We start from the raw sequence: 20,238 nt of genomic DNA, 5'->3' as shown, positions 1-20,238 counted from the left end.
ATCACAAGCTGCATCATGCTTACATCACAACTATGCAGACTCTATGCATTTAAAAGTTGTGACGAACCAAAGCTAATTTGTCGCTGTTCACTACAGCAGGAAAAATGGAACGTGAGATTTCTCTCACTGATTAAACCAACACACCCTAGCGAACCAGAAGCGGGCACAAACAGACGGCTGTGGAACATAACACACACACACATCCACACTGCTTGATGGGATAGTTCAGATAGCTGCTTCATTGAATTCAATGCTCCCAAATCACTGGGGAGAATAAAAAAAAAATGAACAAAAAACATCCCTAATTTTTTTTATTCATCAATTTGAAATCTGAATAATCCAGAGGACCGGTCACAAAACTTGACAGAGTAATCATGAACAAATATGGAAAGCAGAATAAAATCTAAGAGACATCACAAAGGGTATGGTAGTGAGGGCCCATGTAACTGGCTTCCCCCTCAGCGTAATGGCTTCATTGACCAACATGTTCCTGGAATGGCAACATCTGTATACAAATACACCCTATGCTGTGTGTTCCTCTTTCTAAAGGAACATCTTAGGAATTGAGACGTATGGAAAATTAACTGCTTATTCTGGTTATCTTTGCAGCTGCACATTGGCTACTTGTTTTTTCCACACAGCTATCAACAAAAGCAAAAGCACAGCTGAAGTGAATGTGACTCTGAATACTGTTTACATGTAAGAGGAATGTGTATGGCAAACAGTGACACAGTTACAATACGAACAGCATTTTTAATTTAAGGTTTGATGGGTGGGGGGAGATAAAAAAAAAAAAAAAAAAAAACACAGAATACAGACATGTACAAAGTACAAAAGCAAATATCTTAAAAGCACCTGGTCTCAAACACTGACAAGCCAAAAGTAAATGACACTAAGGCTTCTAAATTCAGCTACAAGTCAAGGTCCCCAAAATGTAGCCAGAGGTGATAACTTACAGAAACTGTGCAAATGTTCAGTCTGTACCTCAAAGCGTTTAAGGTAACAGGTGGTGACAGAGTGGCTGTGACGGAGGCAGATTTTATTACTCAGTTGGTAGCTTTGCAACAGACACTTTCCATCACAACCATCTTCTCAATCCAATTTGTATCACTGTACCTTCCTGCAGAAAATCTTCTGGGCCATCTACAGTATTAGAGTACTGCATATCATATCTTGGTCAACTGAAATAAAACAGCAGTTGTGCTAACTATTTAAAAGTTTAGGTCGGGTGGTTTAGGTCTGCCAGGGTGTCCTCGGCTCACTCCACACCGTGCACTCCTGTAGTCTTGCCGGGCGAGTGCGGGCTTGCCTGTAAGCTGCCCAGAGCTGCATTGTCCTCCGACGCTGTAGCTCCTGGGTGGCTGCATGGTGAATCCGCAGTGTGTAAAGAAGAGGTTGGCTGACAGCACACGCTTCAGAGGACAGCGTGTTCATCTAAAGCGATCTCGACTCACCGCAGGGGTGGTAGCGGCGAGCTGAGCCTAAATAATAAGTTGGCCATTTCAAATTGGGAAAAAACAACAAAAATAAATTGCCAATGACCAAATCTTAAATAAATAAATATTTACTGTTGGTTAGTGGCTTCAACAAGTAATGGAAAGGCATAGGAACCCATGAACTAGAAAATAAGTTTTCACATAGAAGGAAGATGACAACTGAGGGGCATAAGAGCCAAAGCCAGGGCATCACAGACTGCTACACAGCAGCAGATACTTACTGTGTAGAGCAGGCCTGGAGAATCAGATGCATTTTTTTTTTTAAACTAAGCTGCCAGGCCCTGGCACCCACAACACAGTTGCTACAGTGGCTGAGCACTTTGCAGTGCTGTGTCAGCAGGTTGCCGTAGAAACTGCATACGAAATGAGGGGTGTGAAATGGCTGCAAGAGCACACTGCCAAATCAAACTGCCATAAGCCTCTGGACCGTAACGTAAACTTCTGCAAAAAGACTCAAGGCCAGTCCTATGCTGGAAACAGAAAATAAAGACATGCAGCAGAACCGTTTCCAGCATAAAGAGAAGACCAATATAGTGAAAAACATGCATTTATACCACAGAAAGTGGTAGGGTTTTTTAAACCGTGAAGGACATTTTTTAATTACTACACGTAGTGGATTCTGTACAAAATGATTCCATTGAGCACGTTTCGCTGTACAATGTATGAATTTATAAGTGTGGTTTACTCTGTTGTTCCTTCTTAATCAGACACTTGACTAAGATTTAAATTTCTTACCTATTGTGTGTTCTCAGTCATTCTCTATTGTTGTTTCATAAGATGATTGCTTGCTAACTTATCCAGCAAAAACACAAAAAAGCATATTAGCAATACTCTGTGCACTGAAGCTCGTTGGTGAAACTATGTGGTTTGATTGCGAGTGACACACTGTTTCCAGGAGAGCTAACCTAAGACCAGTTTACACCATCTATGATTATCAACTCCTTAAAAAGAACAAATCAAATAGATTACTATTAATTATACACCCAACTGTGCATAATAAGGCTGTATTATTATAATTACTGTATACAATGGTTAGCACTATATTCGTGTTCCAATGAACAAAGTGAAGGAAAGGCCAGTTTCACATGAACACTTATTCTATACCCTGTACAAAACAAGCCTCAATACTACAGCGTTTTCTCCCCTAGCCTCACACTTCCAACATTCCACCCACTTCTACCTTGCTACCAATCACCATCTTCGTCCTACGCTGCCGACTACCTAGCCTGCTCTGTCATACTTTTCAGGGGTCTGCCCAAGGGTTCCCCGCCCTCACTGTCTCGCCGTGACACTTTCGTGTCTTTCTCTCCCAGCTGGTTCTCGGTCCGCGACCAGCGTTTCCGCACTCTCAGCGTGTCTATAAGGGCAGACCTGAGGAAACAGCACAGCGTTATTTTATAGGACCAACAATCTCCCAAGACTCGCCTCTCAGCCATGCAGAGAGGGGGAAAGTCCACATACCCACTTTCCCACCTCCCCGTGTCACTGCCATGACTGGCGGTTGTTGGACGACTGCCGCCCTCTTCCTGCAGCCCTGTGAACACGCCAGCAGAGTCAGCACAGATCTCTCCCTGCTACAAAGTTATTTACAGTGTTTAAACCTTTATTAAGGTAAGTGAAGAAATCTTTTTTTTTTTTGTACAAACTCCACATGTATAATAAATCATTAGTAACAACATTGGAGGCAGACTTGTACAATGTACATGAACTGTAGGTATAAATCCAACAACATGCGACATGTTGTAATATTTCTCCATTATTTAAGTCTTCATTTTGTAACTTACATGATGTACTGATAGTGATTTTAAGGTTTAAAAAGTATTTTGCTTAATAAAAATGGAAAACGGGTGACTGATATATACTTGTATTCATGTAACAAGCAGGTTTTCTATTAACAGTCAGCTAAATCTGCATTTTATTTTTTGTTATTAAATTGTCTTTTAAAAAAGTGTGTCCAACACACATATTCTCTCGCAAGAGAAACAGTACGATACCAGAGTGGAAAATGCCTGATCTTGTCACACCACGTAGTTAGTGAAGGTAACCTTCAGGATATATTTAAAAAATACCCTCAACCACTGCATAATTTATTAATAATTTATAAAATCATAAATCAAAACCGTCTTTTTCATAACTAAATTCAACAATTTAGATTCAAACCATTCCTTTTAAACAACTAGGGTATTCTTTGTGTGCATTACTGCTTACCTTATAGCCACTGATGGCTCTTGATGTATTAAATTGTTCCAGGGCATTTTCACTATCCCTACAGCGCCTAGGACACTGTGGTTGCTGGGGATAACAAAACCAAAATCCTGCACAACTTCAATATTTCTACACTGTCCACTCAAGAAAACATTGTGAACATCATTAAGGGTATACCCCCATCACAAATGCAGTGGTGCAATAACCTGAAGATAGCAGGCGTTGTCTGTTTCCCAGGAGGGAGGAATGCAGCATTGCTGGGTAGCAGGCTCCCATGGCCGGTGTGTTTCTAAGTGGCTGCAGGCAGGGTCTACTGCAGGAATCATTTTAACTACGACTGGCCTCCACATTTCAACTACTGTGCTGCTTCCAGCATTCACAATCATTGTTACCACATGAGCATGTTTATATAAAAAAAAAAAAAAAAAAAAAGGACGCCCAAGTTAAATATTTTGAAGAGGGGAAAAAAAAGATTTTCCGAGCTGAATAAAAGATGGTGCAGATGTTTGAGACTCCCCACTCACTTAGTTAAAAAAGAAAAAAAAAAAAAAAAAAAAAGAGGAAAAGGAAAGAAATTAAAAGCATGTTCTTTTCATGTTATTTGTTGGCAAGGCTTACAAAAGCTCCCACTATTTTAAAATCAGTAGAAATGCTTAACCTAATTCTCATTACACGTGTTGTAATTGTACTTTGGCTCTGGATCATGTTCGAGACTCATGTTGTTTACACATGGTTACCAAGAAAAGAAACAGTGAACACTTCACCCGCTAAAAAGAGCGCAGAAAAATCCATGGCAACCGTTACAGTACAATTTAACTCGTGGAGTACTGAAGACCGTGAAAGGTGGATCCCTGCTGCTATTGCATTTCAGGGTTTCATAATAAGCAAAAACACCAGGAGACAATTCACAGGTAGAGCATTGTGTTGGGTCATGCCCAGGCTGCACTGTGTCCAGTAAACTTGTACATAATGACAGGTATGTTTAATTTTGTAGTTAAAGTAGCAATGAAAGCCTGCTACATTTACAATTTTTTTTAAATGTATTTTTCTTTTTTTTTTTTTTAATTTGTGCCCAATGAAAAACAAGTAGACAAAAAACTGTCACTGTATTAATTTAATATAAAACTATTTAAAATATAAATTATTTTAAAAAAGGGTAAAAACAGCAAGTTAACACTGTTTTGTAATAAATAAATTGCAGGGAATATAAAGAATGTTATACTGCTTTTTTTTTTTTTTTTAAAAAGGGAGCCTCTGGGGACCCACAAACCATGCAGATGTAACAGAGTTAAAAGTCCAGTGCTTAGATCTCCCTCTGCTTCCATCTCAAAAAACCCAAAGACATATTTCATGCAGAACATTTGTAATTCACAGCTTCATAGACAACGCCATTGCTGTATAACCCTGAAGTACCTTCTTTTTGAGCTTACTGTACTTTGAGACAACAACCTGCTTAAATAAACGACACCTCAGAATGAAGGACATGTCCTTTAAATTCCTGGATCTCAATGGATAAAAGAAATATTTTATAATTTAACCACACAGGCAGGCAGGAAGGCTTTATTTCTTCAGGAGACAGAGAAAAGTGGGTGGATAAGAGAAACCGGAGTGGTTTGTTTAATCCAATTAAGCCCTTGTCATCTTGCATATGGTGAACATACAGCACTTTACTCCTTTACATCTTTGAGGTATTACTCATTTAGAGAGACAAATAAGATATTTCACAAAGTAGTAGGTCAATTATCACGTACAGTTTAACACCGTGCTCGATTTGGATGAGATCAAAAGAATTTAGAACTTCGCTGGACAGAACCGCCATGCTGAGACAAGCTGTCTGAATTCCTGCCCTGTGGATGCTTCCATTAGGACAACAGGTTACAATCTGAATGATCTAAAATATACATTTTGCCATATGTCTACCATAGGTTAACCCCATGTTCCCATTTCTCCCTTTTACTGACATTGTGGGCAAATCAGTCCGGCTCATTCTAAATGGATTGAATGCAATGTATTTTTTAAAACTTTGTCAACACATCTACAGGTATTTAAAATCACTCTCTTTGGATGAGCATAGCAGCAAAAACAATTTAGCTAGATACGTTGTTTATTTCAATGTGTTAACAACATTAGTTTCAGAGTGAACATTAGTTTCTATGGTGATGATAAAGATTCTGTCCATTAGATTTTCATAAATTTTCCAAATACTGTATGTAAATATCAGCGTGTGAAGTACACTGAAGTACCTAAATCCCACAGTTTAGGTTATGAGCTTTCAGGCCACCGACATATATAATAAACTATAAATGAGAGCTTTTACAAACCAAAACAAAAGCATCCCCAATAGCATAATCCAAGAGGCACGTCTCATCAGATTGAATGCTTTGTAATCATGAATTGAAAAATGTGGAAAGAGGCACTATCACTGTTCAAATATTTAGATTAAACTGCCATATTTCCTGATGGGTTTTTATTTATGTATTTATTTTGAACGTTTTACCTCATGACTTGGATTTTGTATTGAAACAGTATTTCCTGGCAGCAGTATGAAAGCAAAAATCAGTATTTCACTCTCTCGCTGCTGTGTCTCTTCCTGTCTATAGAGAAACTTCTCCTCCCAGTCCAGGTTTCCCTTCCGTCCCACCAGGCAGAGGTCTATATTGCAGTCCGACAGACTCCATGATGAAACCCCCTCCAGCTATGGAATTCCACCAGGGCAAGCATTAGTAGACACACCCACCCGGCGTCGCAGTCAAGCTTTACTACGTGCTGCTGCAACATGATCCACAGTAAAATATAGCGTGTTGGGTATTCACTGCATATGCTATACCCATATAATTCCAGCAAGAGGTTTTTCTCTTATTCTGTAATGATTACTTTTGAGTCAACTAATTCTTAATGAATACTTTGTGAAGATACCTGGTAACCAGATGTTAAGATTTACTGTCTTCACTACACACACACACACAAAAAAAAAAAGAAAAAAAGAGCTACCAGTATCGTGAACAAGCAAATCACGTTGACCTACATCCAATGTTTGGTGCTTCCATAGATCCCCAGATTCTGAAAAGCTTTTGCTAAAGAAAGGGCTAATTAACAATTTCAATTGGTATGTAATAAACGTACATACCACAACTCTAAATTCTAGTTGATATGACATCTAAAAGAGAATATTATAGAATAGGCACTAGTGGATTTTTCAACATACTTTCCATATCTTCTTTTTATTCACTTACTATAGGAATGTTTCAACATTTACTGAAATGCTTACCAGGAGGAAAAATGCGTCTTCTAAACAGGGCAGTGTATCCACATAATGCTCCCTCCTGCAACGATGCTGGCGCTCTGACTGAAATGAGTAGGGACTGCAAACAAGCATTGTTGCAGGACAGAGCGTGATCCGGATATACTGTGAGCTTTGGAGATTTTTATTTATTTTTTTTTCTTTCTTTCTCCAGGCAAATGCACCAGAGTAAATGTTCAGAAAAGTATTACCCAGTTTATGATGTGTGATTAAACATTTCAAGAGTCAGCAATATGTTTAAAAATGTAACACTGCAATACAAACAACATGGTATGAAGCAAAATGTAACAGTGTGTTTCTTGTAAACTTTGCAGGGTGTTCTGTAACTACTGTATATGTTTAATGTCTAAAAATAATGGGCTACTAATGATGTGGGCCATTGAGAATAAAGAATACCCAATTTAACCTTCATTGTGTCACAGTTCATTTTTCAGAACCACCATTGCTGCCTAACCATACACATTTTTTATCTGTAGGGCATCCCTCTATCAGAGTAACAAGGTCTCTCAGCATTACATTTCACTTTTACCAGAATGCTTCCACACCCGAGTGACAACGCTGCTTCAGATGTGCACCGACCAAGTCAAATCTGGAAAGTAGGGCAAAGTAGATAATGGCCCTTTGGCCAGATGCAGCACACAGTCTTACAAATAAGGGCCAGCCTTATGCAGTTTCAAAGACAGCTGCAAACCCTTACCTCTGCTAAGATTGGGCACCGATTCATGTTCTAGTCTATAATCCAAAGTCTCATTAAAAGAGGTATTAGACAAAATGTACTTCTAGGTCTGTTAAGGAGACTGTGACTTGACATAAATTACAATAACTAGTATAGGTTTTATTTTCAAAAATGTAATGAAAAGGTTTGCTTGGGTTGTCTACCAAATCAATGAGGGGCAAATTCTGTTTCAGTCAGTCTCCTTTCTCCAACTCTGTGGATCGGTAATTGACAGGACACAGGAATCTCAGACATGGTGTACATAACACCATCTAGCTCATTGTATTTTAAAAACGTGTTGAAAAATCATGCATTTTATAAATTGTTAGGCTGTCTCTTGATGGCAGCGAAATACACCAACAGCAAGGGATAGAACACTGCCTACACAGTTTGTGTAATTTCTATTGTAGTGTAGATCTACAGTGTGTTAAACTTTAAATGTAACACTGGTGTTTTTCTATTATTTCTGTTTACACTATGTATTATACACTTTAAATAAAACACACCACATAAAAACACTTTTGTAAGGATTCTTTTTGACATGCTCTTCCCTTGAGCTGGGTTTTAAAAAAAAAAAAAACACACCTTTTTTTGGGTGACTGCTGCATGTATTAAATACTGTTGAGAGCTTTGTGGATGACAGATGCACTACTTATTTTGAAAGTGATTACAGTACAGTATGTTAAATCAGCTTCTTTATTGAACGCTGAAAGGAGCATCTGCCTTCAGTCTGATCCAGGAGGATATTCAGATATAAATGTGTTGCTTGCCTTGAGCTGTACAGGCTACAGTTTATACGATTTGTTGCAGATCAGACACAGGTTTCACTGTTTTCAGTGAACGTGAACTCTTTCTCCCAGTCTGGTTTAAAGCCTCATACTTTCGTTTATTACTCGTGGAGGGTTTGCTCAATGCCACTGTCTCCATGAAACAAACAAGCACTTAATTCAAAATTACGAAATTAACTTTCAACTGCACACCCGGCTTCGAAATACACATGCGCCAGCGAGCGGTGTCGAAAGTCAACAGGTGAACATAACTAATGCTCTTTTTGCAGATATCGTCTCTAAGGTTATCAACAGTTATAATGTGTTCAAAATAGTGCTGCCCGTATTCTCAATAAGAGCAAGAAACATGAGCATATATCTCCTGTCCTTGCTTCTCTCCACTGGCTGCCAGTCAAATATAGGATTGCTTAAGGTTTTATTATTAACTCATCCTTACATTCTCAAGGCCCTGCCTATCTTGGGGATCCCCTTCAGTACCACATACCTAAACGAAAATTGAGATCTGTTAACAATGTTCTTTTGTCTGTGCAGTGTGGGTGATCGGGCTTTCTGCTCTTTATCCCCACGCCCATGGAACGTCTATTTGAAAAACTGTGACTGCTGATGTTTTTAAATCTAAATCAACTTACTTCTTTCCATTGGCTTTCTGGAAATGATTTGTTGTTCTTACTGTTTGTCTATTCAAATGTCTGTTTTTATTCTGCTTTGTGACTTTTAAATGAAAAAATGCTATATAAATAAAATGTATTATTATTACTATTATCATCATCATCATGATGCAGGCTCAAAGAAACAGGCGAGAGAACAAGAGAAGAATGAATAATTAACACGAATGAATACAGAGAACACAAATAAACATTGTTTTTACTTTCTCTTCGTTTTTGTTTACTATTCTTTTTTCAGTTCGAGCTGAAAAGTGTGCGTCACCCAGCATTTCACTGGGACCGCACTTGAACTGGCCAAGAGCAACATGCAGCCCACGAGCCACGGTTTAGCTACCTCTACATTAGATTAAGAAGCCATTTACTGCAGTAACTAATAGTTCAGACACAGTAAACTTGTCATTAACAAATACATGTCAGTAACATGCATCCCCCACCACAGCTGTACAACATTTGTTACTTAACTATTATGAAAAAGTTGATCACCAAGACCTGTATCCACTGTATGCAAAAATGTAGGTGTGACATGCTCCACCATATATACCCAGCTTTTGATAAACGCAACAACTTGTATTACAATATGTTATTACCAAGTTTTATCGTAAATAGGGTTTTAGGGATTCAAGTCAAAACAGAAGTGTGGTGTACACACTTGAATGTTTTTCCTTAAGACAACAGGCACCTCCCTTGATAGCTACCCTCAATAACACACACACACACTTTCAACGGTTTTGAAAAGCCTAGCAACTTTCCAGAACTTCTAATTTATCTTGCTGTTCCTCATTCTGGTAGTAGATTCCATGGCTACTTGTAGTGTACCAGGACCCCTTAGTAACACTGCTTCAAAACTATCTGACAAATACTTCCATATCTGCAAAACACTAGGGTCACAGCTTACAAAAAAAAAAAAAAAAAAAAAAGCAGCATCTCTGGAAACTGCAATATAGTTGAACTAGTGCAGTGAATGGTACTGTACAACAGCGACCAGTTTGATGAATCTCTCTCAAATGCAGAGCACTGAGGCGACAGCGAACACTTGCCTTGTACATGCCGATGCCAGGGTCAATGAGGAATGTGCGAGTTGACGTGGAGGGCTGATTGTCTGACAGCGGATTCAAGGATTTCTTGCCATTGTTGCTGGAGCTGGAGCCGCCGACGCTGTCTTCGTCTTTCTTCTTGCCTTTAGTGTCGGGAGGGTCTGCCTGCGAGCGGATCAGCAGCTGCACAATGTCGTTGAGTCCCACATTGTAGTCAAACAGAGTCTGCCCGTCTTCCATCTTAAAAAGAAAAAACAAACACCACTTACTCAATATGAAGGAAATCCAAACTGAAGTGTCTCAACCCTTTCCCAATTTTGTTGCAGTGGAGGGGGGGGGGGGGGGGGGGGGGGGCTTATTTATTAGATTACAAAAATGTATATATTTTTTCATGCAAGGATCATTTTCCAGATTGCCCCAGGTCTTTTCTCAATCGTACTTGTTACATGACGTATAAGGAGGACAGAGGTTATCTGGCTGTAGGATTATTGGAGTGACACAACAGTAGGACTAATAGAAGACAGTTTCAAAGGTTGTTGGAAAATCAAAAGATGTTAAACAAGAATGGCAAATAACAATGTATTTACTAAATGTACACATGTCCTTCTAAAGATCCTTCTAGTAATAGCAACGCCCCACACAGACTTTCTGGTGCATAGGGCGTTTGTAAAAGGGGGTGAGCATCAACATTGTGAATAAGAATAGGGTAGTTATAAAAAAAATAAAACCTTACTGGCTGCAACATCATCCTTTTTAAAATCATTGTTGCACTGTATGCGACTTCTTGAGAGAAAAATTAAATATAAATTGGTAAGTTTTGTTTATTTTCACTGATTGATGGCACTGGTGATGAGCTTGTAACTTTCTTAGAATTTGAAAGTGTACCAATAAACACTTCCTGCAGTAACCGTTATTCAACGGTACAGAGGAAACTCAATTTTAGCCTTTTTGCGGAACATAGATTTATTTTTTTTGTCTGAGAATAGTTATTTTTATTGCAGGAAACTAGGATCCATGGTTATTAGGCAGCATTACAATAAAATCATAAAGACGCCTCACCGACAGTGAAGATAGCCTTAATATAAGTTGTATCTTTACTAAGTTTTCTTGAGCTCTTTGCAGTGCTTTGTCTAGGTGAGGTGTATGTTTATGTTTCAACTGCAATAATTCAGCTCCATACAACGCTATTTACTGGTGAAGTTAAGAAGGCAGTGTAGTCCACTGGTTAAAATCCAGGGCTTGAAACCAGAAGGTTGCCAGTTCAAATTCCACCTCTGCCACAAACTGACTCACTGTGTGACCCTGAGCAAGTCACTTAACCTCCATCCTGCGGATGAGATGTTAAATCAATGTCCTATTGTAAGTGACACTGCATATGATGTACAGTTCACAGCCTACCTCTGTAAAGCGCTTTGTAATGGTGGTCCACTATTAAAGGCGCTATATAAAAATAAATATAAAATAAAACAGTGTAGTACTCGAGACCTACTTTGTACAGGATATTTTAGTTCAAACGAAAATGAGCTTTGCATTTTTGTTCATAACACAAACATAGCATTAACCATTACATAGCTTCATTATGATGTTTGCAGTAGTACAACATAACAGGAACGGTGTCATTACTGTCATGCACTTAAACCGCGGTAAAGCTGAAACTGTATACCAACCCCTACAGTTACATTAACCCCAAAGAGGAAATAGCACCAATTCTTTATGTATACTGTACTCTGGCTTACAAGCTTAGTAACAGAAGCACAGGCTCTGTCAGCATTTCCTTTTTTGTAGGGTATAGTTGTGAGGTTTCAATAGATTGCTTTGTAGTGCGAGTTTCAAAAGATAGAGGAGAGCTTTCTGTGCCTTCCAGCAGTACCAAAATCAGATGAAAATATCCAGACAGTTTCATTGAAGGGAAAGCTGGGGCCAAACAGAATCTTAAGCAAAAGACAGGAGGAGAAACGTGCGGTTTTGGAATTGAAAGACAAACCTTTCTTTCTAGTGCAAACACAAGTTTGAGTATTCCTCATGCTGGTAAGCGGAAGCACCGCATCTCCACAAACAATGCTGGTTTTGCAGATCCATTTCCACTGCAGTCTCCTGAACAGGATGTTAAAATTGCCAGCTTGAAACGGCCGATCACTTGGCAAGCAACCCTAGAGACATCCCTGACTGAAACCGAAATGATCACTCTGGCTAGCTTTTAGGTCACTACAATTTTCTGATGCTGAATTAGTGAAAGTTTGCATTTTCCAATCCATGAAGATTCTTCCAGCGCACAAGCCAAAGCAATTGATAGCTCAGCCGTAACACGGCCATGTGCAGGTCAAACGTACTGGGTTTGCTTAAAGTTTGTCTGCCCAGTTCTTTAGCAATGCACTCAATGAAAGCACTGACATTTGTGATGCAGCACAGTTGTGTGTCTGGTTTCAGATCAGGAAAGCTTTGAGAGATTGGCTTCATACTCTGCTGTGTAACAATTCTCCAACACATACATGCAGGCACGTACTGCTCCTCATGAGCTTATACTTGTAATAATGAGTTAGCAATGTTTCAAAAGCACAACCACATGTGACATTTAAAAATGCTGAGGTTTTTAGCATCTGAGGATTTTTTTTCAGGCTGGTCAGACACCGAATAACAAACACTGGTCCACCATGTCTAGATAACCAAAAACTGGTCAAATATGAAAACCACTTTAGACATTTTAAATGTTATCGGTATACAAAAACACAAAAATCTAAGAAAAAAATAAATAAATAAAAATTGCCTCCTGTGCTGCTGCACACAGTACCACAAGGATGGCTATTTGGAAGACAGAGCATGACCAGAAATCTTCAAGCTGTTCGAGTATCACAAGTCAGGTATCAAAAGCATGTCTTTAAACAAAGAAAAAGGAAAAAATTCAGATAATTTTGATGTGAACTTATGCATGCAAGGGCCATCACACTGTACACACTGCATTACTATGTAGCATAATATGATACCTGACTTATGGGACACCTCATAACTGAACAGGATTGCGCAACACTGCAGCTTTGCTGAGGATTATTCATAGGGCAATGCGAGAAGCATCACGTTGCCTCTGCACATGGTGTCCCTGCTCTAGCGACTGAGAGGAGACATTGGTGGCTCATTTTCAGTGTGGTCCAGACTCTATTCACTAGTCACGAACAGTGTCTCCTCTGAGTCGCAAGTTCACCTTCACCTGTGACCAAAAACAATTCTCAAGCACATGCTATGTGGAAACGTACAGTACAGAGTGACTGTGGTCTCAACACACTTCCTTGTAAACAGGTGTTTGTATCTCTGAAACAACTGTAACAACTGTCGCTTATATTTGTGGTCTCCTAGAAATGCAATAAATAGGAGGGACGGAGTCAAACTATTCTTGCTTGAAATTATATAACCTACGGTAGACACATGTTCAAATGCTAGTAAATTGTGACAACACAATACAATAAAATAAATCAATACTTAAGTGGAGGCAAAATTATATAAACAGGTTACTCTGAAATTAGGCTGTACATTATTAAGTACAGGTATGCGGCATAGTTTAAAATGATTACAATGCTCAAAAGAAGGGTGTTTCAGTCAATTGGAGCAGAGATATCCATTAATTTGTTACACAGAAACAGCAAAAATCCTACTAAAACACTGTAAATGTACCCTTGGCCATGCAGTTATACTATTAAAAGTGTAATTACTGCCAGGAAGTCATGCTACCCCAGATGAATCTTGCAAATGAATTACACAGAACTTGTTACACACAGTACATCTGTGACTGTGAACCATAAACTTGAAAATCCAAATCGTTGTCTAAATGAAATAACTGAGCAGCATTACAGATAACTTCAAGAAATGAATGATTACACACTTTCTGAATCAATGCTGGATAGGTGTAAATATTGTTAGTAGCTAGGTGCTGCTACTTAATTATCACACACACACTAGCCTCCAACTAGGACGAATGCAGAACAAACTGGGTCGGACTTGGTTCTTAATTCTGCCACAGGAAAAAAAAAAAAAATGCTTTTCTGCATTGAAGGCGACAGTTAATACTGGTTCTTTAAAACACTTCATGTCACAAACAAGTGGTCCCAGTGTGGTACATCTGTAACTTCAAAATCACACAATCATAAATAGAGATAAATATTAAAAATCACATTCATCTGTGAATGCAGTGCTCCATAGCGGATATTGAAAGTATCAGCTCTTTATTAGTTTATAACAAAAGGCAATCTGGAAAACACGACAATGCTCCTAATTGCTTCCTGACAGATATAACAGTGTTTACAGAGGTCATATCCTAGCAGAAGCAGTGCTGTTTGGCTCACACGATGACGTACTGGAAATCAAGACTGAAGAGTGGGGGTGTGTGGTACTATTTACATTATGCATCATGCTGCGCACAACAACAACTGCTGGAGAAAACAAACAGGTATTGGACCAACACTGTATTGTTTTACTAAATCTGATAACTTCAAGTAACAAAAATAGCACACTTACATGCGATACCAAACAAGCAGCAGTTGCTCGGCACCACTGCTACAGCACTGTTGCCAGGAATCTCCCAGGCAAATTAAAACAAGCAGAAAAAAAATGATAGTAACCTTCAGGCTTGAACACTACAAATATAATTAAATACTACCACTTGCTTCCTGTTGAGGTTTCATAACAGAAAGGCTACAAACATTTCTGTTGCCTGAACAAGTTTAAATTGTGCTGTTGTATTGACCACTGATGAGGTTTCCTTTCTTCTCTTAATTCCTATTTTTAAATCCTCACAGTGCATGGTAAGCATACTCTTCACTGTAGTGAAACGGTTAAATGTATCAACATTCCGAAATAGAAGTCAGTACAGGGGCATTCTAAAATGACAGCTTTTTAACCCCATAGTTGCAAAACATTGCTACAGGGCAGGATAAAATGAAGAACTTCGTCACTGTGTCTGAAATTTAAACTTTTTAGTTTCTAGATATTTTCACAACGTTTTGGTTAAGCCTGTGAAGGTTTCAGGGATGTTACTTTAGAAAATGGCTTGGATAAATTATGTACTATGATTGACTGAACAAGATCACATGACTGTGCAGGGTCAACAGCTGTGAAACGAAATAAAAAACAAAACAAACACTTTTCCGCCATACTGAATGACTTGGGGCCAACTAAATAGTCTACATGTTATAGTCAAACACTAATAGAAATTAAATATAATGGTTTTAAAAAAATAAAATAAATAAATTATAAAATGGTTTAATTTTATTAATATAATGTTAGAATTTAGAATCTGGAGGAACTGGTGTGTCGTTAGCAAGGACATTTCGGGGTCCGAATTACCAAACTGACCGGACTGTACATCCTCGGCTTTACCATGGAGAAATCGGTCGCATTGCGTAACCTAGATAACAAAGGGATTGTGGAATACTATAAAAAATAAATAAATAAATAAATAATAAAAACTACTGTAGGTTCATATTTTGAAGAGTATGGTATACAAAGTTAAACACATTACAGTAACTGCACAGATCAGTGCATATTATAATGCAGTGCGCAGTTTTATTCAGGTTGACTGATGCGACATTCTGCATGCCTGCCTCAGACTGACTGACTGACTGGAAGCTGGAGGAGTTAAACTAGTGTTGAGAAGAGATGTAAGCAGCATGGTTGGAGGAACACAAAATAAAGGGGTGCAGAGCTGATAATTATACTACAAAAATGTGTAAATAAGCAGTTACATTTTTGATTTTTCAAACTGCATACATTTCTATTTTTTTAAAGAAATTTGTACATTTAACATGTTTTCACTAGATGACAATATAAAGAAAATTACGATCTGCAATAAATTCACCCAATGTTTAAATTTTCAATAAACATTAAAAATTAGAGAAGTGTTCCCCCAGTGCTTTCTTCCACAGAAATATATAGCAATCTAAACACTTGCTATATTAGAAACCAGAGCACTACATCAATAGCTGCCATCCTTCAGTATGCCTTGCAGGATATTGTAAACATCCGGTTCATACTCCATTTAAAATGAACAGAGTGCACTTGAAAACGACATTGTGAACACAAACGAATTCGGTCCTGAAAAAAAAGTTGGAAAGAGACCAAAAAAAAAAAAAAAACACTTTCGCTTGCAACCAAACAACCTTGGCTCGCAGATAAATGCGAAAAGCAAGCACATTGATACACTGTTTCAAAGTAAATTAACCAGACTGAACAGACCCAATGTGAATTCTCACAGCCAATAATAATTGAGAGCGTGGGGGTCGGGGGGTATAATCCCTGGCAGTTTTTAAGCATGAAGGCATGATTAAAATAGACCATGCCTACTAAGGTTAAAACTGAATGCATTTATTCCAATCTTAGTGGTTATTGCTCTTCTTTTGACGATCCACCCTTTACCCAGAAAAAAAATACTGCAGTGTTCTCAAAAAACAAACCTGAAAAGGGGTTGCTATGGAGACGAGTACAGTATAATTCTCACAGTGGCCGTTTTTCGAAGACCTTCAAAACACGATTTATGCAAGTGCTTTTGTTTCTGCAATATATATATATATATATATATATATATATATATATATATATATATTATATATATATATATATATATATATATATATATATATATATATATATTCTTAGTATTTAAAACCACATTTTGGTGTAAATAATAAAATAATAATAATTTCAATAAATAGATTGGTTTCACATACCCCGATTATCTGTAATCTTAGACAGGAATGTTACCTATAATACTTATTTGTGTTTGTCAGGGTCTGTGAAACCAGCTGTTAATGCTTGCATACAGTAAGAAATCACCTTCAGATCTGTTTGTGACGTATACATGCCAAGTATCCAGTATTGTCTATGTTCCATGTCCTGTATGTAATTTATAAGCCTACTCCTGTATCTCCTTTGTCACATCAGTGTTACAATTCTAATAGCGAGGCACTTAAAACTCTGCAATATTAAGTCTATGGTTGAGAATCAAGTGATGCTGCAACTCTGGGCAAATTACGCTCAGGCAGTTTCCAGTAAAAATAAAAATATCTATGCTATTACTCGGAGAGCAAAATGTTAACATTGTCATGTACAGCCTTAACTGATATTAGCTGCAGCAAAGGAACTGTCTCAGTATAATGCAAGTTGATAAATTAATTTGTTAGTTAAACTGCAATGACACTTCAAGTTGTAACCAGTACTTTTAGCCAGCAATGTCTTTATATTAACAAACTCATAGAAGCATTGGTAACTTTACCACAAAACCTTGCAAGTCATTTATGTTTGTTCAATTGTAAACCACAAATACAAACACATGGGAAACTCACTTGGTGAAAAACATGTATTTGTATATTCATGCTTTGAGTCATATCAGTCTCATCTCAGCTTTGTTTTCTGTTGCTTGACTTATTGTATTACATATTATTGTTGAAAATACAATGACAATAAAAGAATGTGCACCCTTGTCATTCAAGAACTACGCGCTTGTCATAGGACAGGCCAGCTAGAATCAAACTTGCAGCGTTTTGTGTTTGGGCAAAGTAACTAGTGTCATGCACAACATATGGAAAACAATATTTTACAATATATATATATTTAATATCCTGAGCATAGGATAAATGTGTTAACACAGTAGCTGTGTAAATTTGCCAAAACTGTTCAGATGCTGGAAGTTTGCCAGCTTAGAAGGATTAAGCTATACATTCACTGTGGATGTGAACTTTAAGCAAACAAAAGGAACAACAAAAGCAAAGTCTGCAAGCTTATAAAAGCCCAGAACACACTGCCCGCATCTCAATGGAGGAGGTTGCGTCGCAAAAAAATAAATAAATAAATTATATATCTTTGCACACACTGCCCAATGAAAACCACAAGACGGGACCATTTTTTTTTTTTTTTTTTTTTTTCTAAATTTAGTAGTTGGCAATTGTTTTTATCATTTTTTTCCCCCAATTTGGAATAGCCAATTATTTTTAGGCTCAGCTCATCGCTACCACCCCCGCGCTGACTCGGGAGCTACGAAGTTGAACACATGCTGTCCTCCGAAGTGTGTGCAGTCAGCCGACCGCTGCTTCTACATACTGCAGGCCCACCATGCAGCCACCTCAGAGCTGGTGTTGGAGGACAACGCGGCTCTACACAGCTTAGAGGCAAGCCAACAGGTGCCTGGCCAGACCACAGGGGTTACTGGTGCACCCTTGCCAACACTTAATTGAACTGACCATTTGTTTAATTAGACCTTTTAAATTGTTTTCAGCTCTTAAACAGTTGCATAGTTCAAGTTACTTATAAAATTGTTACTACTAACTTAAAATATGCAACTGCAAAGAGCTGAAAACAATTATAAGTTCAATTAAGGTTGTAGTTAAGTCGGAGACCTCAGCTGTAATGAAAACCAGCAGACACAGGGGGTCCCCAAGACCAGTTTGGGAACCACTGTTCAGAATGGAACAGAGACGGGACAGACAGCAATTATAAAAACAAAACAAACTACAGATGATTTTTGGTATGATAATAAAATAGAAAGTGGTTTTACCAGCGTTTATCCTATATACAGTGGCTTGCGAAAGTACTGACCCCCCCCATGGCATTTTTCCTATTTTGTTGCCTTACAACCTGGAATTAAAATTGATTTTTATTTGGATTTCATGTAATGGACATACACAAAATAGTCCAAATTGGTGAAGTGAAATGAAAAAAATAACTTGTTTCAAAAAATTCTAAAAAATAAATAACGGAAAAGTGGTGCGCACATATGCATTCACCCCCTTTGCTATTAAGCCTCTAAATAAGATCTGGTGCAACCAATTACCTTCAGAAGTCACATAATTAGTTCAATAAAGTCCACCTGTGTGCAATCTAAGTGTCACATGATCTCAGTATATATACACCTGTTCTGAAAGGCCCCAGAGTCTGCAACACCACTAAGCAAGGGGCACCACCAAGCAAGCGGCACCATGAAGATCAAGGAGCTCTCCAAACAGGTCAGGGACAAAGTTGTGGAGAAGTACAGATCAGGGTTGGGTTATAAAAAAATATCCAAAACTTTGAACATCCCACAGAGCACCATTAAAGCCGTTATTAAAAAATGGAAAGAATATGGCACTACAACAAACCTGGCAAGAGAGGGCCGCCCACCAAAACTCACGGACCAGGCAAGGAGGGCATTAATCAAAAAAGAGGCAACAAAGAGACCAAAGATAACCCTGAAGGAGCTGCAAAGCTCCACAGTGGAGATTGGAGTATCTGTCCATAGGACCACTTTAAGCCGTAATATCGAAAAGTAGCAAGCCTAATTATATTAAAAAAACAAAACCAAGATGATGAATATTATACAGCTTACATATGATACAGAATCTACAAAATGCAGATTCCAATACACTTATATTAACTCTACTGTTCAGCAATTGGTGCCAGCAAATGCATTGATATAAATGAAACAAAATTGCTAGCATTACTTGGAAGCATTTGTTTTGTTTAATGATGTGGCGAATCTGCCATTAAGAGAATCAAATTAGGTTTTTGTGCATGTGTAATATGGAACGACAGGCCATCTGTAGACTTCGAATATACGGACACCTCTAGGCGTTGAGGAAATATTTGTGGTTTTCTAACATAAAATGTTTTGCCAGTGTACAAATTATTATCAAAATGAAGCCATGAGGTAAAATTAGGCCTCAGCATATTGTTTAAAATCAGTACTTCACTTCTCCCGCAGTGCTCACACAGATCATGTTTTATGCCTCACGCAGACAGTTCAGTGCCACTTGCTGCTTCATTGGTTCACAGACGATAATTATCATAATCAGAATTTTTCAATGCAATGAAATTATCGCTGCAAATAAATTATCGATTACTGTTACAACCCCAGTGTGTATAGTACAATGATAGAGAATACATGCAACTCTCCAGTCATATGACTTAACGCGGTGTACTCATTGGTTGCTGACTTTGAGACTCGTGAGTAGATTGAACACACTAGCAGAGGTGCCAGTTTCTGAAAGGAGAAATTAGTAAGATAAGAAAGTTTACAAATG

The 20,238-nt window shown here is 38.2% G+C and overlaps 1 protein-coding gene across 2 annotated transcripts in view; it reads right to left on the bottom strand.

Annotated features, from left to right (window-relative positions):
* Positions 1 to 20,238, bottom strand: part of LOC121303229 (E3 ubiquitin-protein ligase UHRF2-like) — a 79,277-nt gene that overhangs the window by 39,847 nt on the left and 19,192 nt on the right. For both annotated transcript variants that reach the window (XM_041233801.1, XM_041233810.1), the window contains exon 2: positions 10,208 to 10,444. In XM_041233801.1, the coding sequence (XP_041089735.1) occupies positions 10,208 to 10,444 (237 nt within the window). The remainder of the gene's footprint in view (positions 1 to 10,207; positions 10,445 to 20,238) is intronic.

Source organism: Polyodon spathula, chromosome 2 (genome assembly GCF_017654505.1).
Source record: "Polyodon spathula isolate WHYD16114869_AA chromosome 2, ASM1765450v1, whole genome shotgun sequence".
In the NCBI taxonomy this organism is placed as follows: domain Eukaryota; kingdom Metazoa; phylum Chordata; class Actinopteri; order Acipenseriformes; family Polyodontidae; genus Polyodon; species Polyodon spathula.
This window is presented reverse-complemented; position numbering and strand designations above follow the sequence as displayed.